Below are 19,464 nucleotides of genomic sequence, written 5' to 3' on the forward strand. Positions count from 1 at the left end.
TCTTTGTTTCGATATGTGCCCCATTTTTTTAAATTGGATTATTTTATATTTTGATGCCTAGTTTCTTGAGCTCTTCATATATTTTGGAGATCAGCCCTCTTTCAGATGTAGGGTTGGTGAAGACCTTTTCCCATTCTGTGGACTGTCGTTTTGTCTTATTTACTGTGTCTTTTGCCTTACAGAAACTTCTCAGTTTCAGGAGGTCCCATTTATTAACTTTTGCTCTCAGTATCTGTGCTACCAGTGTTGTATTTAGGATGTGGTTTCCTGTGCCAATACATTCAAGGCTACTTCCCACTTTCTCTTCTATCAGGTTCAGTGTAACTGGATTTATATTGAAGTCTTTGATCCACTTGAACTTTAGTTTTGTGCATGGTGATAGATGTGGATCTATTTGTATTCTTCTACATGCTGCCATCCAGTTATATCAGCACCATTTGTTAAAGATGCTTTCGTTTCTCCATTGTATATTTTTTGGCCCCTTGTCTAAAATCAGGTGTTCATAGGTGTGTGGATTAATGTCAGGGTCTTCGATTCTATTGATCCAAGTGTCTGTCTTTATGCCAATAACAATAAGCTGTTTTTGTTACTATAGCTCTATAGTAGAGCTTGAAGTCAGGGATGGTGATGCCTCCAAAGGATCCTTTATTGTATAAGATTGTTTTGGCTATCCTGAGGTTTTTTTTTCTATGAAGTTGAGTATTGTTCTGTGAAGGATTGTGGTGGGATTTTGATGAGAATTTCGTTGAATCTGTAGATTGCTTTTGGTAAGATTGCCATTTTTATTATGTTGGTTCTATCTATCCAAAAGCATGGGAGGTCTTTCCATTTTCTGATATCTTCAATTTCTTTCTTCAGAGACTTAGAGTTCTTGTCATACAGGTCTTTCACTTGTTTGGTTAGAGTTACTCCAAGATATTTTATGTTCTTTGTGGCTATTGTAAAGGGTGACGTTTCCCTGATTTCATTCTCAGACCATTTATCATTTGTATATAGGAGGGCTATTGATTTTTTTTTTAGTTAATCTTGTATTCTGCCACATTGCCGAAGGTGTTTATCAGCTGTAGGAGTTCTCTGGTAGAATTTTTGGGGTCATGTAGATGTAACCAACCTTCTTATTAAATAAGAAACACAGAACCAATGCAAAGAAGAAAGCCAAGAGGTCAGAGCTAAGAGCTAAAACCTTACCCTTCCTCCTGTGGTGGTCCTACCTCTCCGAACCAGAGCTACCCCTGTGTTAAAGTCTTCATATAGAATTCCTATTCTGCCTTCTCATTGGTTGTAAACCCAACCACATGACCGCCTCCTCACGGCCTGTCTGTATAGGCCTCCAGGTTTTCCATGATTGGTATTGATTAAAGGCATGTGTATCCAATAATGGCTGTATCCATGAACACACAGAGACTTACCCAGCTCTGCCTACCAAGTGCTGGGATTACAAGAGTACACCACCACTGCCCTGCTTTCCTATGGCTTGCTAATAGCTCTGACCCCCAGGCAACTTTATTTATTAACATACAAATAACATTTTAATACAAATAAAATATCACCATATTTCCCCTTTTCTATTTTAATAAAAAGAAAAAAAGAAAAAGCTTATAACTAACATAAGAAAAACTATATACAAAAGTACAATAACTATATACAATATAAGTTCATTTGTATTTGACAAATTCAGAGAAAATAATTCCATTATCTATTCTATTGTATCTAATTCACTTTCTATCCTAATTAATCTTCAACTATAACTAACTAATCTTCAACTCCCTCAGAGACCCAAGAAGGAAATAATACTAGCTAACAAAAAAATAAAAACGGGAAGTATATGCAAGCAACTTCCAAAAAATTGTGAGTTGACAGAAGCAGTCAGCTGCCTGGACAATCATCTGAGGTTTCTCCGCAGTTTGGGGGCATCATCTTCATCCTATAGGCTTAGCATATTTGACAGACTCATTTGTGAAGTAGGATGTACACAAGGTCAACAGTTCAACCTCACATTGGGTGAGAGCAGTCCATGTACCAGAAACACCTGAATTCCACTAGTGTCATGTTATGATTCAGGATTTTAAATTCTGGAAAATGTTGATGGTTTTTTAATTCAGCTGTCCATTCTTCTTGGCTGTGTATATATAGCTTCATCTCAGCATCCCGTTCTTCTCCACATCACTCTATCAAATGCCAGTCTACTATTGAGAGGCGTGAGCTTACTTACTCTTCAAGAATAACTGTTTCAGCTGCTGTTCCATTGCACATCAGAGGCCATCGGCCCACTGCCTGTTCAGCTGCCTTCAAAGAAAAGGGCACTGTACCTTTTCCAAATTGAGAAGGCCACTTCAGGGATGGTGCCATATTGTCCTGGCCTCAGAAGATGCCTTTTGATAAAGCCATAACCACACTTGTTTTGGCAAGAATCAGTAGTCCTTTGTTTCATGTCCTGTCTGTCCATTTTGTCAGCAGTTGATTTGAGGATACTTTGTTGTCCAGTGGCTAACTTTTGCCACAATGAAAGTTAACTCCATACGCAGTTTCTTCAATATCCATATTTTCTCTGAAGTAGATTGGTACTGCCAGGAGCCAACATATCTCAAAAAAGAAAAATTTTCTAAGTTATTAAAACATTTTAAATGCCATATTCTGTAGATCTCTGAAGGATTTGAAGATGACCTGTCTAAAATATATCTGCTCAATTTTTAAAACATATGACTACAAGTTCTATTGTAATGTCTAACTACTAACCTTCATTTCTTTATATCCTAATAGTTGGTAATAATAACATTCAAGGATCAGAAAATTGCATTACATTGTTACATGAATGGTACAATTAGAAATATGCATAAAGCATTTTCTAACAATATCAATTTCAATATATATAATTTGTATACAATATAAAACAATCCAATCCAATGTAAAGTATTTAAAACTAGTAATTGTCTTTTTCTTCTTCTTTCTTTCTCTTTTTTTTAAACAAGAACCTTAAATCTAATCTCCTTTGCTTAGCCTTTTTCCTAACCCTTGACAACAACTTGTAACCAACCCCCCAATCAATGAAAATTATCCCAGACCCAAAACCCATTAAAAGACCCAAAAAACCACCCGTTCCACACCACCTCTTTAGGAATGTGGGCGTTGTATTCTTGAAATTGCTTCCTGCTGGGTATGGGCGAAGGTATCTTTATCCTGAAAAGAAAAATTTTAGGTTAATTGTCAAATTCTAGGAAAGGTAACTATATCCGTCGTTATCCAGTCTGTGTATAATGCCAAAGTTCAGGGTTTATCTCAAGTCCTTATTCAAGTAGTCTTTGAGACTGGATCCTTTCAGCTAGTCATCTCAAAATTGCTATGAGCACCTTGTAGTTCAAAGCTGATCTGTAGATGATGTTTGTCAGCTTAGTGATATTATTATTGTCCACGTGGAATTGTTGTTGTTGTGGGGCCCCATCTTCTTCCTGGAGACTTCAGTTGATGTTAGGCCTGACCATGATTTCCTGCAAAAAACTGAAAAGAGACTCAAACACAAAGACTATATATGCAACTTTTTAGAATTAGTTAGTACTCTATATGACCATTTATATCTTAACAAAGTTTAAAATGTATATATATATATATATATATTAATCTTGTAAATTTTGATATAAAATTTATACTTTAAGAAAAGTTTAAAGAATCAGAATAGAATCAAAGAGTTGAGATTAGTAATAGAATAGTCCCTTAATTAATTTGGAATTTCTCCTGTCCCATAGCAGAAGATGGCTCTTTTCTTCTGGCATGATACAGGGAGTCTGCATTTTCCTTTTAACAACATGCTTGAGTTTAAAGAAGGAGAGAGCCATTTTCCAACTCCAAACTCAGCTTTAAATTTTAATTGAACTGGGACTATTAGAAGACCAATAGTGTTAAATCTTTAAAGAAAAACAGAAACAAACATTTAGGAAGACATAAAATTCTTTTAGATAACATACCCATACGCCATTTCACTCTGTTTCTTAGGATAGACGATTTGTCCCTTTTCTTCAGTTGTCTCATTTGTACAGTGTTCTTCAAATTCCTTAACCTTCATTCTCCTAAAAAACAAAAACAAAAACCTTTCCCCAAGGTTTTTTGGGGATGTTCCTTTTTGACAAGTTATCTGATTAAATGAAAAGGCATGTGTTACTGGTGTAAGTTAGTTTAAATTGGATGTTTACGGTAGTTGATGAACTATCACCTCCTCTAATTAAGAGGTCTCTCTTGTTCAAATCGAACCTTTATCAATTTTGATGGTACCCACAGCTTATCTTCTCCTTTAGAAACAAAAGCAAAACCTCGTCCCCAATGTAACACATATCCTGGTTTCCATTCTGAGGTCAACACATCCTTAAAGTATATAGGTTGATTTAATTCTGTAGTTTTTTCTATTATCCAATGTCTCTCTGCAGCTGTTGTTCCTTTCTCATTGGCATTGAGAAAATTCAAAGTTAATAGAGCATTATGTAGTCTATTTCTGGGGGTTTTTGCTACTCCTTTTTGTTTATTTAGCATATCCTTTAGAGTTCTGTTTGATCTTTCTATAACTGCTTGACCTGTAGGATTATGTGGTATACCTGTAACATAGTTTATATTATAATAAGCAAAAAACTGTTTCATTTTAACAGAGACATATGATGGAGCATTATCAGTTTTGATTTGTGCAGGTATACCCATAATGGCCATAACTTCTAGCAAATGAGTGATTACAGAATCAGCTTTTTCAGAACTCAAAGCAGTTGCCCATTGAAATCCTGAATAAGTATCGATAGTGTGATGTACATATTTCAATTTTCCAAATTCTGCAAAGTGAAACATGTCCATCTGCCAGATTTCATTCCTCTGAGTACCCTTTGGGTTACATCCTGCTGGTAATGGTGTTTGATTGTAGAAGGAACAAGTAGGACATTTCTTTACTATTTCTTTGGCTTGTTGCCAGGTTATGGAAAAATCCTTTTTTAAATCTTTACTATTGACATGATGGTTTTTTTTATGAAATTCTGAGGCCTCCACCACATTTCCTATCAATAATTTATCAATCTCATCATTGCCTTGTGCTAGAGGGCCTGGCAGACCAGTATGGGATCGGATATATAAAGGATGACTCCTTTTTCTGATTGTATCTTGTAATTGAATAAATAATGAAGTTAATTCTGAAGCATCGTGGATAAATTCTGCAGTCTCAATATGTAATACTACTCTTTCAGCATACTGAGAGTCAGTTACTATATTGAGAGGTTCTAAAAAATCCATTAATACCAACAGAATAGCATACAATTCTGATTTTTGAACTGAATTATAAGGACTTTGAACCACTTTACTTAAATTTTCTGATTTGTAACCTGCCTTTCCTTCTTTGTTGGCATCTGTATAAAATGTATGAACTCCAGATATGGGTTTTTTCCTCACAATTCAAGGCAAGATCCAATCAGCTCTCTTTTTTTTTTTTTTTTTTTTTTTTTTTTTTTTTGAGACAGGGTTTCTCTGTGTAGCTTTGCGCCTTTCCTGGGACTCACTTGGTAGCCCAGGCTGGCCTCGAACTCACAGAGATCCGCCTGGCTCTGCCTCCCGAGTGCTGGGATTAAAGGCGTGCGCCACCACCGCCCGGCCCAATCAGCTCTCTTTATAAGATCAATTCTATTGCTTTTGGGATATTTGCTGTTAATTTCTCCCAAAAAATTACTACAAGCTTTTTGCCAAGCTTCATTTTCTATCCATAATTTTTCAATGTCCTCCTTAGTTAATGGTACGACAATTTCTGCTGGGTCTATTCCTGCTAATTGACAAAGTCTCAATTTTCCTTTCCAAATCAAGTCAAAGATTTTTTCCACATAAGTTTTTAATTTTTTATTTGGTTTATTTGGTAAAAATATCCATTCCAATATAATATCTTCCCTTTGCATTAATATTCCTGTTGGGGAATGCCTAGAAGGTAAAATAACCAAAATGCAATCCAACTTTGGATCAATACGATCTACGTGCCCTTCATGTACTTTCTTTTCTACCAAGGCCAGTTCTTTCTCAGCTTCAGGTGATAATTCTCTTGGACTATTCAAGTCCTTATCACCTTCTAAGGTTTTAAACAAATTATTCAGTTCATCATTTTTTATCCCAACAATAGTTCTTAGATGAGAAATGTCTCCAAATAATCTTTGAAAGTCATTAAGAGTCTGTAGTCGATCTCTCCTAATTTGCACCTTTTGAGGTCTAATTTTTTGAAGTTCTATTTTATATCCTAAATAATTAATAAAATCTCCTCTTTATATCTTTTCAGGAGCAATTTGTAATCCCCAGCAAGGCAAAATTTTCTTTACTTCTTCAAACATTCTTTCTAAAGTATCTGCATTTGAGTCAGCTAATAAAATGTCACCCATATAATGATAAATTATAGATTTAGGAAATTTTTTACATACCACTTCTATGGCTGTTTTACAAAATATTGGCACAATGTTGGGCTATTCAGCATTCCCTGTGGAAGAACCCTCCATTGAAATCTTTTAACCGGTTGAGAATTATTATAAGTAGGCACTGTGAAAGCAAATCTTTCTCTGTCTTTTTCTTGTAAGGGTATTGAAAAGAAACAGTCTTTTAAATCAATAACTATGAGAGGCCATCCTTTTGGTAACAGAGTAGGCAAAGGAATTCCAGATTGTAAAGAGCCCATTGGCTGAATTACTTTGTTAATTGATCTAAGGTCTGTTAACCATTCTCCATTTACCAGATTTCTTTTTAATAACAAATATAGGAGAATTCCAAGGGCTGGTTGATTCTTCAATATGATGAGCATTTAACTGTTCTTCCACCAGCTCTTGTAAAGCCTGGAGTTTCTCTGTTGTTAAAGGCCATTGCTGAACCCATACAGGCTTGTCTGTTGACCATTTTAAAGGTAGAGCTGTTGGTGTTTTTGGAAAATTATCAGTTGTTGTGCCCTGTTCTTGTATGACATGGATGGCTGGTGAGCACTCATTAGAATAATATCTTTTAATATTTCTCTCAGAAACATGTACTAATTTATGATTTGTTTCTGAGATTGGAGGGATATTAATCTGAGTATTCCATTGTTGTGACAAGTCTCGACCCCACAGGTTCATAGCTATGTTAGCCATATATGGTTTTAATTTTCCTTTCTGTCCTTCTGGACCTATACATTCAAGCCATCTTGCACTTTGTTTCACTCGAGATAATGTCCCAATTCCTAACAGTTGAAAGTTTACCTCCTGAAGAGGCCAAGTTGGATGCCAAAATTCTGGTGCAATTATGGTAATGTCAGCATCTGTGTCTACCAGACCAGACAACAAAACACCATTTATCTTTATTGTTAGTTTTGGTCTTTGTTCATTAATAGAAGTTTGCCAAAAAATTTTCTTTATGTTTTTTCCTGAATTTCCTATTTTCTCTGTTTCATCATCCCGACCAGCATGATTTATTCCAATAGACATTTGGTTATTTAGTTGCTTTGAGTAGGGGTTTCCTCTACAACTGCAGGAAAGGTTTGAACTGATTTACTGTGGGGGCCTGCCTCAGGCCCCTCTGGGAGTTTCCCGAAGCTCGAGGCAGAGGATTACCCTGTCTGTCCCTTGTTGATCTACATTCGTTGGTCCAGTGTTTTTCCTTACCACACCTTCTGCATACTCCAGAAGGAAGGGGCATTCTGTTGCCAGTGTTCCTTGAAGAAACATTATTTCTAGGAATGACCTGTTTACAATCCCTTTTCAAATGTCCTTGCTTTCCACATCCAAAACATCTAACATTTCTCAAACCTTTTGAAATTGCTTTTCCTACCCACACATCATCATGGTCATAAGCTTCAACATTAACTGTATCTCTAATCCAATCTTCCAAAGGTGCAAATCTTGCCTTTCACGGCCTGATTATTCTTTTGCATGCTGCATTTGCATTCTCAAAGGCCAAAGATTCAATTATTATCTGACTAGCCTCTGAATTCGGGACCATTTTCTGTACTGCTGAAGTCAATCTTTGTAAGAAATCTGTGAAAGATTCTTTTGGGCCCTGTATAACCTTTGTAAATGACTCAGTTTTTTTTTCCTGTTCTTCAACTCTGTCCCATGCATTCAAAGCTGCCGTTCGACATAGAACTAGGGTTTGGACATCATATAAACATTGTGTTTCTACTGAAGCATATTGGCCTTCTCCAATAAGCTGATCCTGGCAGACTTGTATTCCGCTATCCCTCCATTGTTTTTCTATATTTTTAGCCTCATTATTGAACCACATTTTCCACTGGAGATTTTGTCCGGGTTCAAGAACAGCCTGTGCCAATTCCCGCCAGTCCTTTGGTATAATCCTATTACAAGTTGACCAGGTGTTTAACATTTGCTTTACATATGGGGAGTACATGCCATAAGATGCTATTGCCTCCTTAAATCTTCATAAGTCTAACATTTTAACTGGAGCCCAAGTATTTTGTTCATTCTCTTCATCAGGTAGCTGCTGTACGGCTACCGGATAAATTAAGGGTGATTGTGTGAAAACTGGCTTTCTTTTTGTAACCTTATGATCCAATTTTGAAACAACTTCACTATTTATTTCTTCTGTCTGAATTTGAATTTCTCTATAATTCATCTTTACCAGTTTAACAGGTTTTTCTAAGACTGTTATCCTGGCACTTAAGTTGACTACCTTTTTAAATAGTAAAATGAGGATAAGAAAAGTAATAAACTGAATAATTTGATCAATATTAATCTTCTCATATAGTTATTCCATTGTCAGAGTGCCTAAAATTTCAAACAAAGCCCAATTTACTTCCAATGTACACATAAAGCCCATTCTTCTTAGGTTTGGTCTTTTCATGGTGTCCCAGGCTTCCTGGATATTTAACGTTAGAAATTTCTTGGATTTAACATTTTCTTTGACTGGTGAATCTATTTCCTCTATTGTGTCTTCAGTTCCTGAGATTCTCTCTTCCATCTCTCAGATTCTGCTGGTTACGCTTCCAGCTGTAGTTCCCGTTTGCTTCCCCAGATGTTCCATTTCCAGCATTCCCCAGTTCATGTTTTCTTTACTATTTCTATTTTAGTTTTCAAGTTGTGCACCGTTTCCTTCACCTGTTTGATGGCTTTTTCTTGGCTTTCTTTAAGGGATTTATTGATTTCTTCCAATGTTTTATTTGTCTTTTCCTTGACTTCTTTAAGGGAATTTTTCATTTCCTCTTTAAGAACCTCTATCATCTTCATGAAGTAATTTTTAAGGTCGTTGTCTTGTGTTTCAGCTGCATTGGAATGTTCAGGCTTTGCTGTTGTAGGATCACTGGGTTCCAGTGGAGTCATCTTGTTCTTTTGGTTGTTGAATGTGTTCTTACAGTGGTGTTTACTCCTCTGTTCTTCCACTTGTGTGGCTTGTGCCTGTGCCTGGTCTTCCAGCTGTTGTGTTTTGAAACTGACCTATGTAGTCTGCTGTTTTAGCAGCTGATGTGGTTTGCGACTGTTCCTATGTAGTCTGCTGGGTTTGTGGGGGAGGGCTGCCCACAGGGAGGGTGTTCCGGTGCTTGGGTTGGGTGAGGGAGTGGACCTTGGCAGGGTGGCTGGCGGGGGTGGGGGCACAGCCTGGAGGTAGGCATCTCACCTGCCTGCAGGCTAGTGGGGACTGCACCAGCACAGTGGAGTTCCACCAGAGGTGGGGGCAGGATCCAGCTGCCTTGCTGGTGCTGGGAAGCCCTGACTGTCCTGGAAACTTGTTCTGTAGACCAAGCTGGCCTTGAACTCACAGAGCTCTTCCTGCCTCTGCCTCCCAAGTGCTGAGATTAAAGGGGTGTGCCACCACTGCTTTCCTTACTTTTAGGATAAAAGGATACTAAAATAAATCCTCTTACTTAGATGTGATCAATTTCTTTATTAGAAATCACTAAATTGGAGCTGTCCCATGGTTTTGAAAGATTCTCTCTAAATGGGCGCCATATAATTAAGATTATTATATTCTGTAAGTATTTAGTTCCTTCCCTGTGTGTGCGGATATTATGTCATTTATATAGGGTACTTTCCCAGGGGGAATTACCAATTTTCATCGTACCTTGTATTAGTAATGTATATCCCAAAACAGTTATTTTGTGACCCAGAAAAGCCAAAGGATTACAGCTCACGAACCAGATGATATATTTTGATCCAATTAATATCAGAACTTCAGTTCACAACTAAGACAAGAAACCCTCTCTTGGTCACAAAGTATGAAAGGAGGAAATTCAAAAATATCTGAAAAACATAAGGCTGTGGTGGTAAAGCAGGAACCTGGGGTGCTCCGTGGTTATCTGGATGTGCCCACACACACACCTATTGTTCGAGCAAGGCCAGCCTGTCTCACCTCCCAGAGCTGATCTCACACAGCTCTAACCATCTTGTGCTCTAAGCTCAGATCCTCAGCTCAATCCACTCAATATCAGCCTTTTCCAGGGCTGGATCCCTGTCTCTCTCATTGCTGGATCTACCCCACTAAATAATCCTTCAAGATCTGACCAAGCTCCTTGTTTGTCTATGAAAAATCCTAGACAGCATTGTAGAAAATGCCAGTGGAGTCATCGGCAGGGAAGCCAGTGCTGATCTGATCTTAGTAAGCATTAAATTCGATCCTGAAGCTCTTGTTTAGAGATAAATGGCAAAACATAATAAACAGGTAACCTATACATGTCATTTGTGACTCATTATACTTAACTATGTATGACGGTAAGACATGATCATTGAAAAGAGGGCAAACATTTGATTTTGAGATTTCTCTGTGATGTCCTGGAAGTTTGGGAGAACCAGAGTGAGTTAATATTAATTCATCAGACTATTCTAACAGATGGTTCCACAGTATCATCAGAAGTCCTAGAGGTTAATGAGATGATGTACAGAAATTTTCCTGGTCAAATATGGCACAGTATCAACTCTAAAGAACTACTGTATAACTTTGTCTGTGTTTTGAAGTGCTGTAACTATTTCATAGTAAATGGCTTGTCTGTATTATTTAAAATGGAAAGAAATAAAGAAACCAAAAGATAATTTACCAGAATGCAGAAGAATGTAAGAGATAAGAAAGGATGCAATTTTAGCTCAGTGCAGTCACTGTGGACTTCCTGGGGTCTCAGATCATCCTCAACCACAGCCTCCACACCCTCTGCTTTCTTGGTCTTTATTCCTGTTTAGCCCATGTCAATGTGGTGACAGTGTCATTTTTACCTCAAACCAGAAAACGTCCTTAAGTACTGCTGCCTATCAGAAGCAGAGGTGCACAGGTTTAAAATGTCTGTGAGGTCACTGAGCACTGACCTCCTTCATCCCCTCAAGGACTGTGTCTACTCTGCCCTCCTCCAACCCAAGCAGCCTTCCTGGAAGATGCCACCAGTCCTGATTCTCCTGACCTTTCTTCTGCCACTGGGAGCTGGTGCAGGTGAGTGAACACCCCTGTCCCAGAGGTGCCATCCCATAATACATAGGCAGATGCTCTGCCCAGCTCTAGTCAGGAACTGACCTGCACCTAACCAGGAGGTTTCTGAATCTCAGGTCCCATACCAAACCCAGACCTGGAAATCTACAACTGGCTAGATTGTCAACAAGGTCTGAAGAAGGGAGGTGTCCTCAGAAGACTTAGAGGGCATTAGCTTCTCCCTGTTCTTCTTCCTCACCTGAAGGGATGATAATCCCTAAAAAGAGAAGTAGCAGAGAATGAAAAGAAACTAAAAAGTACATCATTAACTTTACTAGAGCCCAGGGCAAGGGCAGCTTTAATGACCAGCCTGCAATTGGGTAAGACCACCAGCTCAAGAATATTAGCATCATTTAGAAACCTCCGCCCTCAGCCTGCTGAAGAAAGAGGACCTGAGTGACAACATGCCTGCATTGCACACTCCACTAGCTTTGCTGTCTTGTTTTGGTTGGCCTCTCCACTTCTTCCTGCAGGTTCCCAGTTGTTCCCATCTTCGCCAGAACACTACTCCATGTCCCCCAGGCTCTGAACCCCATGAGCTCAAGTAGTACTCATTCATTCATGCAACCAAAAGCATTTACTGAGAACACACGTTATGTTGGGCATCAGAATAAGAGAATTTTAGAAAAACCTCCTCCATAGGGCTTGGGGGGAAAAGGTGAGAAAATAGCAACAACCAAGACATTGGTGGGATTGGGGAGACTCACTAACAAAGAAAGGCTCAAGGCAAGCCACCCAGTACCTGCTTGGTCACTACCATCATGAAGACAGAGCTGGTCCCTCCATGTATTTGTAAAGCAGGGAAAGGAGCTCTGTGGAATTAGATTCAGCAAAGATTATTCCATGTGCAAGGAATTCTGTCCACCACAGGCTTGGGGAACTGCAGATCCCATAGCCTTGACCTTCTCCCTAGATCTTCCCTCTTGACTTCACCTGCTGCTCCCAGACACCCCATATTCTACCTTTTTCTTTCAGAGGAGATCATCGGGGGCCATGAGGCCAAGCCCCACTCCCGCCCCTACATGACATTTATTGAATCTCTGCATGTTGGTGGGAATAGGAGTCGCTGCGGAGGATTCCTGGTACAAGACAACTTCGTGCTGACAGCTGCTCACTGCCTGGGAAGGTGAGGAGAAACAGCTGGCCCGTGTTTTCTGAGACCTCAACAGGTGTTTCCGTTCTCTACCTGCGGATGCTCCTGTGAGAGCACACTAGAGGGCAGGACTGTGAAAATGGAAGTCTGAAAACAGGGACACTGAGGTCAAAGGGTGAGAGGTCAGAGCCAGCAGCACCCTTGAGGAGAAAGCAGCTCCACTGGCCAGACTAAAGCAGTGGCTGAGGGTGAAAGGACAGGTTGAGAGTTACTGAGGGCTGTGGGAGTATACAGCAGGTGACGACTAGTGTTTGACAAGTCGACCCATCAGATGTATAACTCCCTGATGGCGAGATCCACCTGGCAAAGCCGTAGCGTCACTGGCTGTGGAAATGGGTTGTTTTCTGTCTGTAACTTTCTCATGGGCCACCATTATACCTCCCTATAGGAACAGCTGTCGGGTGCTTTCCACACCCCTTTGGTAGTGTGTTTTCCATCTTTGGGCACACTTAGAGTTGTGGATGGTCAGGTTATGATTTCTGTTTAAACTATAATTTTGATGTATAGGAACAACACTAGGATATTTTATATTATTCAGACTGACAGAATTCTCAGTCACAAAGACAGCCTTTTACACCGACAGCTAACTTTAGACTTTAGAGCAAATTCAAAGCAGACTGGTTGCCCCTAGAGACAAATACACAAGGTCATTTTTCCAGGTGTTGTTTGATTATTCGAGGTCAGAGCTTGAAGCAACTTTAGACATAATTTTCTCAGTACCTGACTTTTTTATTTTTCGAGACAGGGTTCTCCATGTTGTTTTGTTGCCTGTCCTGGATCTCACTCTATAGACCAGGCTGGCCTCAAACTCACAGAGATCCTCCTGGCTCTGCCTCCCGAGTGCTGGGATTAAAGGCGTGTGTCACCACCACCTGGCAGTAATTGACTTCTTGCACGAAGTCCCAGCCTCAGCTGATGCTGCAGGCTCAAGGTTCAGCCAACTGTTGACTTACTGTCTGGGACCCCTCACCAACTTAGAGCTACGTGCATGGGTCAATGCGACATTACTAGCCTAAGAGAAACTACGTGGCTTATCTTGTGTTTTGAGAATGGGCAGGGCCCTGAGAAATGTAACTTATAATTGTCCAGAGTTTGGCTGAGAGAGCAGCAGCAGCAGTGTGGAGGGAGACAGCTGTGTAGAGCTACATGAGAGCTGCTGCAGAATGTGAGTGAAGTGTGTGTGTGTGTGTGTGTGTGTGTGTGTGTGTGTGTGTGTGCTGGGTAAGAGATGAAGAAGAAGAAGAAGAAGAAGAAGAAGAAGAAGAAGAAGAAGAAGAAGAAGAAGAAGAAGAAGAAGAAGAAGAACAAGAACAAGAACAAGAACAAGAACAAGAACAAGAACAAGAAGAACAAGAACAAGAACAAGAACAAGAAGAACAAGAACAAGAACAAGAAGAACAAGAACAAGAAGAAGAACAAGAAGAAGAAGAAGCATGAGAGAAGTGTGAAGGAGTGAGTGATAAAGAGTGAGCGAATAATGTAGAAGTATGTGTGTATATGAGTGAGTGTGAGAGAGAATGCTGTGTAAACATCTGCTGCTAAATAGAGGAGCTGTGCCTGGGAACTGTGTAAGGTGCTGTATGATGAGAGAGCTATGTAAATGAGATGTTTAGCTGTGGCTGTGTGGAGATTTGGAACTGTGAAGGGAAGGAAGGTGAAGCTGTACGGAAAATAGATGTAGAAGAGAAATGTATGTAAAAGAAAGATGTGTAGTCATGTGAAAACAGATGTAACTGTGTATAGAGGTGTATGGCCATATGTACGTAAAGAAAGACATGTAGCTGTATGTATAGAATATAGCAGTGTGGAGATATGTAGAACTTCAGAGACAGAAAGAGTCAGAGACCCTCTTTAAGATGAAGAAAAAGATAAGGTTAACATCAGAAAGCATCTGTATTTCCTTATTTCACCAATCATAGATAGATTAAAACTAATTCCTAAAACCCTCAGAAAGAAAAAGTCTAGCCCTCACTGCCTTTGTGGATTTCCTTCCATTATCCTGGAGGTGACCACAGAGCAGGCTATCCATAAGGCTCCCGGAAAAGAGTCAACGCAAACTTTGGAATATTGTCTAGAAGCAAGAGGGAGCCCCCAGGACCCTAATGTCCTTGAGAAGCAAAGAGAAGCGGGTCAAACCCTGAGGTCCTTCTGTCTCCTCAAGTCCCCTCAGCTAGAGCCCCTCACTGTCCACCCTGCCTCTTACACCTCCTGGACTGTGTCCTCTCTCACTCCACATCTCTCATCTCCACTCTGCTCTCTACAGCTCAATGAAAGTCACTCTGGGAGCCCACAACATCAAGACAGAGGAGAAGACCCAGCAGATCATCCCTGTGGCAAAAGCCATCCCACACCCAGCCTATAATGATAAGGACTGGTCCAATGACATCATGCTCTTAAAGGTGAGACCTGCCACACACCCCATCCACACACCTCCACCCACATCTCAACCAGCCCTGGTGCCTCTGCTCTGCTTGATGCAAGCCTTGCCCCTCCCCTCCTGCTCTCATCCTGCTCCTTCCCTCCCTGCCATCCTGGTTGTCAAAGTGTCCCAGGTCAGCAGGCTCCTGGCCGAGCTGGTCTCTCCTGCCTCTTCCCTATCAGCTGGAGAGGAAGGCCATTAGAACGAAAGCTGTGAGCCCACTCAAGCTGCCCAGGGCCAATGCCCAGTTGAAGCCAGGGGACGTGTGCCACCTAGCTGGCTGGGGGGCAACGTCCCTCAATGCCACTAAAGGAGCAGCCTCCCTACAAGAGGCTGTATTGATCATCCAGGATGACCAGAAATGCAAACTCCGTTTCCACCGCTATATCAAGACCATTCAGATTTGTGCTGGAGACCCAAAGAAAATACAGGCTGCTTTCAAGGTGGGAATCAAGCATTTAACAGACAAAATGCAGGGAGAGAGGAACGTGGGGGAGGCCTGGGTGTGAGAATGGCCAAACCCTCAAGCCCTAGAACCAAAGAGGGACATCACAAAAGTCAGGCCTCCCAGAGCCCTGATCCTGAGGGAGTTTGAAAGCCTGTCCTGGCCCTGATCTAACAGTTAACCTTCCCAGGAAGAGGTACAGACAACAGAGCCAAGGGAACCGGGCTCAGTTCTTCCTTTCCCTGCCCACAGGGTGACTCGGGGGGACCCCTCGTGTGTGACAACAGAGCTTATGGAGTTTTAGCCTATGGAAAAACCAAGAGCATTGCTCCAGGAATCTTCACTAAGGTCGTGTCCTTCCTGCCCTGGATAAGAAGCAGCATGAAGCCTTCTAACAGGTGCTAAACCCAGCTGTGCCTGACCAGCTTGTCTGGACACAGGCCAGAACCACATGGAGTGGGCAGCAAAGGTGAAAACTCATAATAAATTGATCTCCTCGGTGAATACAACTGACATCCTTTATTGTTTGAGCCTCTCTGGGGTGCACCTCAGCGGTCCAGGCAGACTCTCTTGTCAGTTCTGGGCTTTTCTTCCTCCTTCTTACCCAGCCCCTCCCCGACCTAGAACTTCAGGCTAGACCATTCCACATATTCATCACCCATACTCGGTGGGGTTAGTGGGTTGTTTGTTTGTTTTTATTTTTGAGATAGGATCTCACTACATAGCTCTGACTGGCCTGGACTTTACTACACAGACCAGCCTGGCCTTAACTCACAAAGGTCTGCTGCATCTGCCTCCTCAGTGCTGGGATTAAAGGTGTGTGCTATGACATCCAACCATACACATATTTCAATACCCAGCTCTTCAAGGTTGGCTTTCTCACCACACAAGCAGGAGCCCACAGCACTGATGTATACTCAGTCATTCCTTTTCACACTTAGCCCTCCAGAAATGAACCTCCCCAGGACTAGAAAATCCCTCCCATCTCTAAACCACCTTCATCAAGTCCCCAACTCTTTCCAGAGAATCGAACAAAGCATTGGGGTGAAGGGAGATTTGACTCTGGGAATTAAAAAGGCCATGGGCCATGCCACTGGATATGTTTCCTATTTTCAGGACCTCCCATCTCTCTAGCAGGGCAGACGACTCTCACCACCTGAACTGTCTGCAGTCTAGGAGGCTGAGACATCCCTCTGGTGGCCCCAGGCTCACCTGGATTCATTTCCTCACCCATCAAGGATCTCAGTCAACTTCTGTCCCCTTGTTGGTTTTCAAGTGTTTTCCACATGACTTCTTCCAGCCACCAATAGTTTCTGATCCAGCCCCACTTCCCCAGCCCTGATTTAAACCAGCCTTTTTACTCATCTACCTATAAGTTCCAAACACTTGGAATCTCATTTACCTCTTAATCCAGCTAGACATAGGCTGCCAGTCACCATCAGGATGCTCACCCCTCCCACCTAGGCCAGGCTGAGCCCTGTTCTAGCCTGAGTCTTCCATAGAGAGAGGCTCAGCCACGACCTCCAGTCACTCAACAGCCCTGGCTCAGCTTGGAAACTCTGCTTCCCCCTGCTGGCAACATGAGTTATAGCAGTTTGTGAACCAGAGGGATCCAAGGGATGCTAGGCTGGAAGTATCTTTTTGAAATCATCAACCCACACTGTGGATCCCGGGTTTTGGGTCAGCTATACAGTAGACTCCTTCTTCCTTTTCATCGTCATGTTTCATAGACAGGTCAATGTGACACAAATGGATCTATATTTGGAATTCACAAAAAAAAGATCATATTTTAAGAATGATTAAATTCTCTACATTTTAGCAGTGTTATGTGCATGGCCTACTTTGGTTCAGAAAAAGCAGTGTATGTAATTGGAACAAAGTTGGAAAGCCTCCAATGTTGTGGTTTTCAATGTATCTCATGTGGAGCCTTCATTGAAAGAGATGGACCAGAGAAAGGCAAGTGGAGGGGGGCGCTGTACCTTGCTTCAGGTTCAAACCACAGACCCGCCACTCCTGCTGAAGTAGAAGACAGTTCATTGTGACCCGTGTGACCCTATTTCAGTCCCTCAGCCAGCACCACCACTGAATTATACTTTTAAAGTTCCTGTAGTCTTGGGTGTCGGTTTTGTCTGATTCTGTGTATGTAGCTACTGTGTGTCACATATCACCCACCAGTGGTGCGGTTTGAAGGACCTAACCTTCAGCTTGTCTGTTTTGATTTTCGTTTTCTAAAGGTTGCTGAGGAAGTATGATTTTTTTTTATTTTTAGTTTGAGTTTTGATTTGTTTGTTCATTTGTTTGTTTTGAGAGAGAGAGAACATGAAGTTGAGTGGGTAGGGAGATGGGGAAGGTCTGGGAAGAATTGAGAGGGGAAAGAATATGATTAAAACGTATGGTATGAAAAAAATAAAGAAATTAGCAATAATATAATAGAATTTTATAATTAAAATATAGATTTATTGAAATTAATAAGAATAATAACTGAAAACAGCTCTTCCTCCCTTCTTCCACCAAGTCCTGGGAGTGAAATTTCAGCCCTTGAGACATGGACAGTGGTAAGTGTGCAGTAGGGCACCGGAGAGAGGCGCTGGAGCTTCATGCTCCTCTGTGGAAGCGAGCTAGCTTCCGGCCGTGGGTCTCTGCCTAGACTCCCAATGAGCAAAGAAACATAAACTTGGTGTCTATGGATGAAGCTACTCCTCCTCTTCATCCTCCTAATCCTCCTCTTCTTCATACAGCAGTTATCCTATGCTTAACAATGAAATAGAGCAATATTCTGAGGTTTTAATGCCAGGTTTTAATGCTCTTTTTGCAATCTGTACCTATCTGTATGACATTGACACACTTTTCTTCTGTAATTATTGAATTCTGATTCTTGTGTTTAATCCAAATCAATATTTAAATCTTATTTCTCATTATAACATAAATAAATGTATTTGGAAGTTTTCTAATGACTTCTGGGAGTTTCCTACTGTATTATCTTAGTGTGTTAGCTTATATAAGAGATGAACTTTAACTTTCTCTCTCTCTATCTCTCTATCTATCTCTCTATCTATCTATCTCTTCCTTTTATTGAAAATAGATCCTTTTCTTCACATAATATAATCTGATTATGGTTTCCTTTCTTTCTACTACTCACTTCCTGTCCCATCTGGAGCCACTCCCTTTCTGTCTCTGATTATAAAATAAATCTAAGGGATTATAATATAATATAGGATAAATTAAAAATTAATACATTAGAATTGGATAATACAAAGAGAAGGAAAAGAACCCAAGGAAAACCACAAGGATCAGAGACCCACTCATTCAAACACTCAGGAATCTGCTGCAGGAGGAAGTGATAATGGCTGAGCAAGGCACTGATTTATATAACAGAATGTCATTAGGAGTCATTTTATTGCTATGCTTTGTTTTTGTGGTTTTTGTTTGTTTGTTTAGAGCAGTAGTGTTTGGTTTTACCCTAGGTCCCTGGGCTATCTAGTCTCAGGTTCTAGGTCACTCAAGCAGTGTCAGGTGTGGTTTCCAACTTGAGGGGCGGGCCTTAAGTCAAATCAGATATTCATTGGTTATTCCACAAGCTTTGTGCCACCATGCAGGCAGGACAAGACTGTAGATAAAGGGTTTGTGGCTGGCTTGGTGCTTATGTTCTCATTTGGTAACATGCACATTACCTTCCTGTACCAAAGGCACTGGAATGTAGGGGTGAAGACTCTATGTGGGCACCAGCTTGACTTTTCCCCGTTCAAAGAGTTGAGTCAATTGCTGTCAATTTGTGGAGCACAATCTATAGTCTTGGCAACAGCCTGGGATGTTTGCGGGTTCCCATGAAAACCCTTTGGCCAACAACTCAGTTAAATATAACCCAGTCCTGGTACTGGAAGCTTCATTTAGTGACAAGAAATGTCCAGTTAGGGATCTGTCTCCCACATTTGAGGAACTTGCCTGACTCCATTTTGAAGGCAGGAGCCATTGTGCTATATTGTTAAAAATGTTTCCATTTACTGTAAGAGCTGAGTTACTGTTTTTAAG

General features: G+C 40.9%; 1 protein-coding gene and 1 non-coding gene across 2 annotated transcripts; one reads left to right on the top strand and one right to left on the bottom strand.

The window, feature by feature from the left end:
- The first annotated feature begins 11,327 nt into the window (after positions 1-11,327).
- Positions 11,328-15,840, top strand: LOC128106512 (granzyme G-like). Its single transcript, XM_052732050.1, has 5 exons — positions 11,328-11,382; positions 12,394-12,544; positions 14,835-14,970; positions 15,173-15,433; positions 15,688-15,840. The coding sequence occupies exons 1-5, from the start codon at positions 11,328-11,330 to the stop codon at positions 15,838-15,840; spliced, it is 756 nt and encodes a 251-aa protein (XP_052588010.1).
- A 446-nt stretch (positions 15,841-16,286) lies between these two features.
- On the bottom strand, positions 16,287-16,361 carry LOC128108085 (small nucleolar RNA SNORD55/SNORD39). Its single transcript, XR_008217300.1, has one exon. It is a non-coding gene; the product is annotated as a small nucleolar RNA SNORD55/SNORD39 (small nucleolar RNA).
- Between the last annotated feature and the right edge of the window lie 3,103 nt (positions 16,362-19,464).

Source organism: Peromyscus californicus, unplaced genomic scaffold, assembly GCF_007827085.1.
Source record: "Peromyscus californicus insignis strain IS unplaced genomic scaffold, ASM782708v3 Scaffold_12__1_contigs__length_115047231, whole genome shotgun sequence".
Lineage (NCBI taxonomy): Eukaryota > Metazoa > Chordata > Mammalia > Rodentia > Cricetidae > Peromyscus > Peromyscus californicus.

What these genes read in the sequence shown, in the direction of transcription:
- LOC128106512 (XM_052732050.1), top strand. Translation starts at nt 11,328, where the DNA reads ATGCCACCAGTCCTGATTCTCCTGACCTTTCTTCTGCCACTGGGAGCT. An exon ending in GCCACTGGGAGCTGGTGCAG is followed by an intron (nt 11,383 to 12,393) that starts GTGAGTGAACAC and finishes TTTTTCTTTCAG; the next exon opens with AGGAGATCATCGGGGGCCAT. An exon ending in ATGACATCATGCTCTTAAAG is followed by an intron (nt 14,971 to 15,172) that starts GTGAGACCTGCC and finishes CTTCCCTATCAG; the next exon opens with CTGGAGAGGAAGGCCATTAG.